At 48.5% G+C, this 10808-nt stretch overlaps 1 protein-coding gene across 1 annotated transcript; it reads left to right on the top strand.

Annotated features, from left to right (window-relative positions):
• The first annotated feature begins 757 nt into the window (after positions 1-757).
• ECM1 (extracellular matrix protein 1) lies at positions 758-6289 on the top strand. The gene is made up of 10 exons (XM_042782317.1): positions 758-827; positions 2050-2112; positions 2190-2291; positions 2442-2522; positions 2626-2703; positions 3722-4044; positions 4307-4681; positions 5189-5409; positions 5565-5652; positions 6059-6289. Exons 1-10 carry the CDS (start codon positions 758-760, stop codon positions 6287-6289), a joined length of 1632 nt encoding a protein of 543 aa, XP_042638251.1.
• Positions 6290-10808: the final 4519 nt, after the last annotated feature.

Here is a 10808-nt window from a genome sequence, read left to right as displayed (position 1 = left end):
AGCCTGGAATCCCACAGAACCCTCAGACCTTCCCCTGCCTCAGTTCCCTTTTGAACCAAGACTTATTTTGGTGACCATAGAGAAGAGAGGGAAGCTGTAGCTTTTTGGACGTAAAGAGAGTGAAAATAAATTTTAAGGTACCAGGTATGTGTCTTCTTTTTTGACTCTCGAGAGGGAAGATAAATGGAGTTGGACTCTGTCTCCTTCTTTTTGGTCCCAGTGGGTTGGGAAAATTGAGAAGGGACAACCTGGGCCTCTCACTGGTCGGAAAGCTCACTGGGGTGGCTGTTCTGTTCCCTGCTGTAAGCTCCTTAGTCCCCTGTTTCCTCCACCCCAGTTCAGTAGGTTGTCAAACCCTTTCTTCACAGAAAGTAGCATACAGAAGGAGAAATCGAGGCACAAGAAAAGGTCCCAAACATATTTTGCTCCATGACTCTCAGAGTCAGTTTCTCTTGGGGTCATAAGAATGCACCCCTCCCATCACCCCCATTCTTCTCAGTCCTCTGAGGAGGCCCCAGGGTGAGTTTAGGGGGAGGAGCTGCCAGAGGAGGAGCTGCTGGGACTGAGTCACCGCAGGAAGCTGGGGAGGGTGGAGATACAGCCGGACATATAAAAAGGAGAAAAAACTGGCCCTGAAGTTCACAACATCAGTAACATCAACCGGAGAAACAGGCTCCCAGCAGCCCGGCCCTTCAAATTCAGATCTGCCTCAGAGAACCTACCTCCTGGGCGGCCAGTGACCAGTCCTTGCCCCAGGATGGGGACCATGTCCAGAGCAGCCTTGGCCTTGGCCTGTTTGGCTGTTGCTTCTATAGCTTCAGAGGGAGGTGAGTTGGGACTGGAAGGAGCACTTGGGAAGAAGTCCTGGCTGGACTTGGGTCTAGGCATTCTGGATAGTTCATCACCAGCAGAAGGATGCTACCTTTGGCCCCTTTCTTCTCAGCAGGCCTAGCGTGGAGCAGGGCTAATGGAACCTTTAACCAGGAAGGGAGGATCAGAGCAGGAAAAGAGAGGGGTTCCTAAAGATTGCTGCCAAAACCCACAAAATGAGAGTCAAATGGGCAACTACTGAGGGGGTGGGTGGAGTCACAGAACAAGGGGCATTTGTCTGAAAATGTATATGGGACCTCTAGGCAGGGGAGGGAGAAGGAATGGGTCCTCAGGCTATTCAACCGGTTTACTGATCCAGGGAGCCTTGACTGACTTGTAGGGAGGAGTTAAGGGGGTGGCCATCCACAGAAGGCAGTTGAACTGCCAAACACAGATGCACTCTTGTCTGTGTACACTCACATTCTTTATCTGCTTTAGTGCTTGAGCCAAACCAGGAGCACCTGAAGGGAGCTGTGGAGAGAATACCTAGTTTGAGTATCTCTGGAAGATGCTTTCTCACTGTCCTTCCCTCTTTCTATTCTCTCTTACCTGCAGATCAACTAGAAGAGATTCAGTTCCCTGTGGTTGAGGGTATGATTTGCCTCAGGTGTCATGAATCATCCCAGTCCCTCAAGTCCTAAATAGAATCTGGGTAGGAGGAGCTGGGACTAGCAAAAAGGGAAGGCACTTAAACTTCCAGGCTGGGCTCCTTATCAGAAAACCTAAGAGGCCTAAAGGACCTGGAGTTGAAGGGTGGGTGGAGGCGTTTGTTGGTCAGGTGAGGCTCCAACAAGCTCAGGGTCCTGACTTTTTCCTCTGAAAACTAGAGATGCATCACTGCAGAGATGGGAGGAGCACCCAGAAGTCCTGAGGGAAAGACAGGAGATTAGGGCCCCCACACCCCCATATGTCACTTTCCCAGGTTCAGCAGACTGAAGGCTTTGAGCCAGATAAGAGCAGGGACTGTTAAGAGTATCACAGGCTTTCTCAGAACCCAGTTGGTCACATCTAAGTGTGTTTTGGGGGTGGACTAGGTGACACGGGGCAGGAACAATACAGAGGGGTTCCTAGCATCAGTCATCTTTCCATACACATGACCTCCACAGCCTCCCCATCCCTTGCTCAGGGCCAGAGACAAGCCCTTCTAAACTGCCCCTGACTTGCCCCTCCCCTCTACAGGCCTCAAGGCTCCAGGACAGAAAGAACAGAGGCCAGATCACCTTACCCAGAACCCTCAAGAAGGTAAGGGTGTGAAAAGCAGTGTAGGATTGGGGGCCCTGGGAACTGATGTCTCTGACTGTTTCCCCTCTTGCCTCCAGTTGGCTATGCAGCATCCCCATCCCCACCCCTGACCCGAACCCTCCCCAAGGATCACCCTGACACATCTCAGCATGACCCTCACTTTGAGGGGCAGAGAGAAGGTAACTCCTCACCACGTGCCCTTCTCAGTTACCCCTCCAAATTTTACCGAGGCTTGCTTCTTCAGATGGGGATGAGGGAAGTCCCCCCTCCCTTCTCCTTGCCCTGCCTAGCAGAAGGGCTCAACTGCTCACACACTCCCCCTTCTGTAGTGCAGCCCCCTCCCTCCCAGGAAGCCATTCCTGCCCAAGAGGAAGAGCTGCCCCCGCCCCTGCTCCCCGTGGAAAGGCAAGGTGAGTGCTTGCCCCGTCCCTGTCCTCTGCCCCCACCACGGGGCCTCCTGACACCAGGCTGATCCTTGCCCTTCTCTGTACCCTCACTCCTGTCTCTCAATAGGTCGCCCTGTCCCCCAAGAAGCCATCCCCATTCAAGAAGAGCTACCCCCTCCCCAAGTCCCTCTTGAAAAAACAGATGGTAAGTGACTTCTCTTTACCCGTCCATCTGCCCCATGATCTTACGAACATGAGCTTTGGAGGCAGACAAGGCAGTGGACTCTGCCACTTACTAACTAGCTGTGTAAACTTGGGTAAGTTACCTCTCTAAGCCCTAGTTTCTTCCTCTGTAAAACTGGGAAAATAATATCTATTTGATAAATTTATATAACATAAAAAAATAGCATTTATTTATTTATTTAAATTTTTACTGTGATTCTGGTGAAAGTTTACAGAGCAAATTCATTTTCCATACAGCAGTTCATACACATTTTGTTTCAGGACACTGACTGCAATTCCCACAATGTAACAGCTGTCTTCCCACTTCCTCCCCATAGTTACCTCTTCCCTGTGTCCTTCCTTCCTGTGCACTCCTGCCCCCTGAGCTATCTTCCTGTGTAAACACTGCCCTTCTGTTCTCCCATGATCGATCATTCTAAGGAGTGTATCTACTTGATAAAAGTTAAAATAGAATTTATTTTTACTTGCTTCTCCATGAGTTCCTTTTTATGAGTAGAAACTAGCTAAGCCTCCCTCTTCTAAGGATGCCCATCCCAGCATAAGATAGAGGTGGGCTATCACCCTTGCTTACCCATCTCCTTCTACCCCAGTAGACCCACCTTTCCCATATCAGGAGAAGATGATCTTCCAATCTAAGTAGAAAGAGGGTGAGTGACAGCTTTGGCCTGTCCATTCCCCTGCTTTAGAACTCAGAACCTGGGGAGAGGTGCCAAGAACCTGAGCCTTGGGAAGCAGCACAGTGAGCAGGGCCTGATTTAGAGTAGGGGTCTGTGAGGGTGACACCTTTCATGTTTTAATTCTCCTTTTTCTTTCAGTCAATCAATCCCAAGGTAAGAGCCACAAATTAATTCCTTCCCCTTTTCTCTGATGTCTTTCTGGCCCTCTCTCCTCAACCCCAAGTTCTTTCAATCCTCCCAACTCATCCAACCTTTGTCCATTCCTCCACATGTTCCTCCTTCCCACTATTTTCTCAATTCCAGAAAAGCCCGCTCCCTTCACGGGCCAGGGTCACTCAGATCCCAAATCTGGGAATACAGCCCAACACTGCCAACGAGGTCAACCCCGAGAGGGCTGGGGCCACCGGTTGGACGGCTTCCCCCCTGGGCGACCTTCTCCAGACAACCTGAAACAGATATGCCTCCCGTACCGTCGCCATGTGGTATATGGCCCCTGGAACCTGCCCCAGACTGGCCACTCCCACCTCAGTCGCCAGGGTGAGACCCTCAATTTGCTGGAGACTGGATATTCCCGCTGCTGCCGCTGTCGCAGCCCCACCAACCGCCTTGATTGTGCGAAACTTGTGGTAAGGGTGGGCTTTTGATCCTGGGGAGGGTGGTCCTTTGATCCACAAATAGTGTGTTTTCAGGGCTACAGGCCTAGGCCTGGGTGTGGAGGAACCTCAGATCTCTTTCTTTGGCCCTACCTTAGGCCTCCCCGGTGTGCTAAGGGAGATGAAGAGAGCTTTGGCTTCTTTGTTTACATACCCAGATCCTTTTCTGGAGCCTAGGCAGGAGGCAGGAATGTGAACAATGAACTTCTGGGCTAACCTTCCCCTTTTGCTCTAGTGGGAGGATGCAATGACCCAGTTCTGTGAGGCTGAGTTCTCAGTTAAGACCCGAGCCCACTGGTGCTGCAAACAGGAGGGGGAGGCTCGATTCTCCTGCTTCCAGGAGGAAGCTCCTCGACCACACTATCAGCTCCGGGCCTGTCCTAGCCAACAGCCTGGTATTTCCTTGGGCCCCGAGCTGCCTTTTCCCCCGGGGATTCCCACCCTGGACAATGTCAAGAACATCTGCCAACTGAGACGTTTCCGGGCTGTGCCACACAACCTCCCAGCTACTGACCACATCCAAAGGCAGCTTCAGGTTCTGACCCAGCTGGAGCGGGAGTTCCAGCGCTGCTGCCGCCAGGGGGACAACCACATCTGTGTACTGAAGGCCGTAAGTGGGTGTCCCGGCACCCTGACAGCCTGTCTGCCTGCCTGCCCATCTCCGACTTCTGATCCCACCGATCCGTGCATCCATGTACCTCCCCACTGTGAGCACATACGCCTGTTCGTCTGTTTGTTACCATTCATCCGTGCATTGTGTCCGTCATCCGAGCTTGTTCATCCTACACTCCTGACCTCGTCCACCTGTGGTCCACCCATGCACCTGTCTGCCGTCCATCCGTCCAGCTCTGGCCTCGCCTGACCCTCTTGATTTGCCATTTGAGCTCATCTCCTCCCGTGGCCAGCTCCAAACCTCATCTGTACTTCCCGCCCTTCCACCTTCCCAGCTCCACACACCTGCAGCTGCCTTCTTGCCCTCTGGTTTTTTGTCCTCCCCTCCTGGAACCTAGGGCTAAGAGCCCCTCATCTCATAGTCTGGGGCAATAAGGGAAGCAGAGGGCCAGGCAAATAGGGGCCAAGTGTCCAGGTTTCTGACTTCTCTCTTTCTGGCCCACAGTGGGAGGAGACCCTTGATGGATACTGTGACAAAGAGCAGGCTATAAAGACCCACCACTACTCGTGTTGCCGCTACCCCCCTAGCCCTGCCCGAGATGAGTGCTTTGCCCGTCGGGCTCCCTACCCCAACTATGACCGTGACATCTTGACCCTTGACCTCAGCCGAGTCACCCCCAACCTCATGGGCTATCTCTGTGGAAACCACAGAGTTCTCACCAAACAGTGAGTCTTGCCTAGTTCTTCCCCAACTTCTTCCCTTCCCCAAAAACTTTCTTCTAGAACACCCCTGGGAAGAGCAAAATCATGGTTTCCCAGCACCATTTTTCTGCCTAGGGATGGCCAAAGACCCTGACCCCTGCCCCTTTCCTCTGACACAGTAAACAGATTCCTGGGCTGATCCGGAACATGACTGCCCGATGCTGTGACCTGCCATTTCCAGAGCAGGCCTGCTGTGCCGAGGAGGAAGTGAGTGTGTGAGGAGGGAGGATCACAGGCTCCCAAGAAATGCAGGGGAGGGGGTGGAAAGGGCTAGGACAACAGAGCACCTCTCCACTTTAGTACCTCAAATCAGCCTACAGAAGGAATGAAGACTGGTGGGGGGACCTATCTTGGTTCCAGAAGTCTTCAAGCCTGACCTAAGCTGCTCCCTACCTCTAAATTCCCATTATACCTTCTCTGGGCCACAAGCTTCTGGCATTCCCAGATATGTGTATCTGTTGATCACAAGGAATCCAGCTGGGAAAGGAAGCAGCACCCTCTCTGGACTCCAGAAGGTCTAGGGGGAAAAGACTATAGAAGCCAAGGGAAGGGGGACTTTGGACACCCAAGTATCCATGCCCCATCTCTGCTTTACCCTGTTGCTCCTGCCTAGAAATCAACCTTCATAAATAACCTTTGTGGTCCTCATCAAAACTCCTGGCGAGACCCTGCCTTTTGCTGTGACCTGAGTCCTGGGGATAAACAGATCAACTGCTTCAACATCCATTATCTGAGAAATGTGGCTGTAGTGGCTGGAGACACTGGGGATACCAAGGACCAGGGGGAGCAAGACCCAGCTCAGGAAACAAGTATCAGCCCCACCCTAGAGCCCATTGAAGAATGAGTCATCCCTGAGCCTTGGAGGATCTGATGGGGGAACCCCACCCCACCTCGCCCTCCCCAAACACTCGTTACAGTAAACACCTCTTGGATTTGGTTGTTGTCTTTGTCTGTACACACACAAACACACCCTGGTAAGCCTGCCAGGATTTTTGTCAGTGATTGGCCTCTGAGGCCCACTGCCCCATCCCCACTGACTGAGGTAGTTCACAGGTTGTAATGGGATCATTACTAAACAACTTCACTATTTGTCATCTTGGATTTATTCACATATTTTAAAAGGAGCATTACTTTGTTAACTATCAGGATTCAAAGGTGGAAAAGATAAGGTTCATGTCCCAGGTGAGCCCACAAAAATGCCGTAGCCCAGCCTAACATTTTTTTAATACTCACTTTTGATTCTTAAGTCCATGCCCTGATTCATTTAATATCAATTTATTGAGCTCCTATCTGTGTGCACTGTGCTAAACCCTGGGGATACTGAAGTTATTTACAGACCACGAACCAGGAAGGTGTGCTAAGTGTTGACGTGTAGGGTGGCCAGGTCGCTGGTGGGAGTAGGGGTGAGGGCAATGTGGGTGCACTGGGGTAGGCTCTCTGAGTGTGAGGTCAGAGCTGCTCCAGGAGAGAAGGGTGCCAGGGGCAGGAGCCTGCAGACAGAAGGAACAGTCCATGCAGAAGCACCAAGCCCTCGGACAGTGAGATGTGGCCAGAAATGTCTCACCTGCAGGATTTAAAGTGCATCTTGGTGTCTCTGTCCAGGAGGACACTGGAGGTTTTAAGCAGAAAGTGTGTTTAGATTTGCCTTTTAGAAAATCTAGTGGGCTGACAGCCAGGCAGAAACCTGGCGGGCCAGTCTGGAAAGTACTGCCATTTGCCAGAGGGAAGGAGGCTGTGCACCAAACTGTGGTGGTGACTGGCGCTCTCAAGCTCAACGAAGCTGTCCCCAGGAGCCCAGAGTCTTAAGGCTGGAGCTGGGAGGATTGGAATGAGGATTAGGTCCTCGTGAGGCCGGGTCCTCTGAGGGTATTCCTCGGTCCAGTCATGGCAGAAGACGGTGAACCAAGGACCAGTATCCTGCCCCAGCCACGGACAACCCAAGCGCCAAACAAAAATAAACCCACCGCCTTGGAGTTGATTCTGATTTACAGCGACTCTATAGGATAGAGCGGAACTGCCCATAATGCCTACTAAGCCCCAGGAGTTCGCAAACCGACACTCTCCCTCCACCCCCCTTCCTCCACAGCTCTCGCTCTGCACAGACAGCTATTTCTGATTAAGATGCTTCTGAGCGGGTTACTTTGCCAGCTGACTCACCGTACCTGTCCTTCAATTAAAAAAAAAAAAAAACCAACCCACTGCCCTCGAGTCCAAATCGACTCACAGCGACCCCCATTGGGTTTCCGAGGTGGTAAATCTTTATGCAAGTAGGATGCCAGTCTTGCTTCCGCGGAGCGGCTGGTGGGTTTGAACCACCAACCTTCTGGTTAGCAGTCAGATGTCTTAGCCACTGTGTTACCAGAGCTCCTTAAACCAAACTCACTGATATTGAGTCAATTCCGACTCACAGCGACCCCTATTGTGTTTTCAAGGAAAACCGGAAGTATTAATATTGATACAGTCAATAGGGGAACCAATAACCCGCAAGAACAGCGGTGTGCACCGCCCTTGCGCCGTCGGCGCTAGCGTCACGCGCGCGGAAAGTCATTGCGCCTGCGCAGACCCTGATGTCCAGTGCAACTGAGGAACTGATTTGGGGGAAGGTGTTCTCGCTGTTTCCTCCATCACTATGCTTGTCCGCCGTCGGAGCCGGGGTTGTTATGTGCTCTCGGGAAGGTGGCTTTAAAGGGTTTCTGATAGTGCCAAGTGCTAGAGGGTCAGATCCCAACCCCTTGGAGTTTAGTCTATTGCGGAGGAGGGGAAGGGAACCAGAAAAGAACCAGTAAGCAGGTCTAATGAAAGAATAACAAATACTAAGTAGACATAAACATCATGTGCTGAGCGTTAAAAGAAATAATTCTTTCTTGGGGTCAGAGAACTCTTCTTCCATAGAGAAGGTGTCTTTGGAGCCATGTACTTCATCTTTTCTGGCCAACTAAACAGTTAACATTAATAGCAATTAGTTATATAGGCAAACCATTAAAACATAATTTGTTACGTTCAGGGACACATGATAAAGGAATTAAAGCTCCTATCTACTTGGAAGGACCTGGAAACGCTTCATGAATTCAAGCCTGAGCAGGATTTTGCTGGAAGCGGGAGAAGAGGCTGTACAAAGTAAAAAACAAACCAAACTCACTGTCATTGAGTCTATTCGAGTCGTGGAAACCACCTTTGGGTTTCCGAGGCGTTGAACTTTAGGGAATTAGATTGCCCAGTCTTCCTTCCTCGGAATGTCTTGGCGGTTTGCACTGCCAAACTTTTAGTTAGCAGTCAAATGCCTTAGGCACTACACCACCAGAGCTCCTTGTACAAAGTAAAGTTTCAGTAAAGTGAACAAAATGTCTTTTGTGTTGGACAGAGTGCTAACGATTCTGGCTATAAATATGCTGACTAAAACACAGTCCATACCCTCCAGGAATCTAGCATCAGTGGAGACTCCAGTGTCCTATGACAGGTATTCCCAGGATTCTGTGAGAGCCACCATAGCCCAGCCTCCAGGGAGGTCTTCCTGGAGGGGGCAATAAAGCACAAAGGTTTATTAGGGGAGGAGCTAGGTTGGAAATTTAGGCGTAGTCCACTTTCTAGAATATCTGGAAGGACTACAGAAGCCACGCCAACCCGAGTGATGTGAATAGATTTTTTTCAAATGCATTTTATTGAAATATAATTTATGTACAGTGAAATACACAAAACTAAAGTGACATGGGTCAGTGATTTTTTTTTTTTTTGCAGTGTTCCCTCCCCTCCCTTGCCACCCCTGACAACCAACAAAGTTTCCCTCCATATATAAACCTTTCCTTGACCTTCCACAACAACGAGCTAATACTATATTTGTCCTTCTGTGATTGACTTATTTCACTCAGCATAACGTCCTCCAACTTCATCCATATTATGCGATGTTTTGCAGACTGTACATTATTCTTTAGTACTGCATAGCATTTAATTATGTGTATGTACCATAGTTTGGTCATCTACTTTCTGCTATAAATCTTAGAGATAAGTCCTTGCCAGATATGTAATTATCAGCAAATATGAATTTGTTGCTGTCATTTTTGTTATGTGCTTTTTCGTGGTGTTGATTTCTTTGTTCCATATAATTTTCTATGCTGAGCTTGTTTTGTTTATGAATCGTGTTATCACTTCCTTCATTGCTATTTAGTATTTGCTGAATATTTATGCTGGTCCTCTTTTGTGATGTGAAGGTTTATCATTGTCCTTTGAGGTTTCCCTGTGATTTATAGTTTTCTTCCCAAGTTTAGAACAGTCTGTTCTGTCTTGTAGTTGTCTTGACTTCCCTACCATCTAGCAGTTCTGTAACGACACAGTTTTTTCCCTCTTTTTGGTTTGTAGTTGTCCTCATTTGTCAATTGATGTTACTGGTTCCCTGTTTACAATCTTGTAGGCTTCTTTACTTTGGATACTTCCGTGGCTGGGTTGGTTTCTGGGTTATATCATCATGTGTGTTAATGGTCAGTTGTTGTTGGCTGTTGTTGCTTCTCTGTCCAAAGGGCTCCCTTTAGCATCTCTTGTAAGTTTGGTCTGGTTTTAACAAATTTCCTTAATTTCTGCTTATCTGGAAATGTCCTAATTTCACCATCATATTTGAGGGACAGTTTTGCTGGGTACATAATTCTTGATTGAAAATTTTTCTCTTTCAGGGTTTTATATATACCATCCCATTGATAATGACTCTCTGTGAAATCCAAGCTTAGTCTTATTGGTTGCCCCTTGTAGGTAACTTTTCGTTTTTCTTGTGCTGTTCTCATAATTCTTTGTCTGTGGTTTTGGTAAGTTTGATGATGATATGTGTAGATGATTTTCTTTTGGGGTCTATCCTGTTTGGTTCATTGGACTTCCTGAATGGATGTATTCTCGTTTATCATACCAGGAAAATTCTCTTCCAACAAATCTTTGACAATTTCCTCTGTGGTTTTATTTGTGTCTTCTGTTCTGGAATTCCGACATAGGTTATTCCTTTTGATGGTATCCTACATGAACCTTAGGCTTTCTTCATTTTGTTTGATCTTTTTTCTGATTGATCTCTTTCCAAAGAAGTGTTCAGGTATTTGCCTTCAGTCTCCCTAATTCTGTCTTCCATTGATTCGATTCTGCTCCTCTGCCCATCAATGTCTTATCTATTTATGAAAATTTAGTATTAATCTTCTGGATTTCTGTGTGTAGATTTTGTATCATTTCTACTTTTTCATTTATTTTGTCATTTTGTTCTTGTATTGTCTTTCGAAATTGTTCTAGGGTTTTCTCTGTGTTTTCCTTGATCTGTCTCTCAATTCATTGAAGATACCTAAATATAATTCTTTTGAATTCCTTATCTGGGAGTTCCAATGCTGCGTCTTCCTTAG

This window comes from Orycteropus afer, unplaced genomic scaffold, assembly GCF_000298275.1.
Source record: "Orycteropus afer afer isolate SDZICR_OR568_19922 unplaced genomic scaffold, OryAfe1.0 scaffold00290, whole genome shotgun sequence".
In the NCBI taxonomy this organism is placed as follows: Eukaryota; Metazoa; Chordata; class Mammalia; order Tubulidentata; family Orycteropodidae; genus Orycteropus; species Orycteropus afer.
Note: the sequence above shows the minus strand (reverse complement) of the source record. Positions and strands in the feature narration are given on the sequence as shown.

Excerpts from the sequence above, each read along its gene's own strand:
- ECM1 (XM_042782317.1), top strand. The coding sequence starts at position 758 with ATGGGGACCATGTCCAGAGCAGCCTTGGCCTTGGCCTGTTTGGCTGTT. Across the intron at positions 2,113-2,189 it reads TACCCAGAACCCTCAAGAAG|TTGGCTATGCAGCATCCCCA; the intron begins GTAAGGGTGTGA and ends TCTTGCCTCCAG. Across the intron at positions 2,523-2,625 it reads GCTCCCCGTGGAAAGGCAAG|GTCGCCCTGTCCCCCAAGAA; the intron begins GTGAGTGCTTGC and ends GTCTCTCAATAG.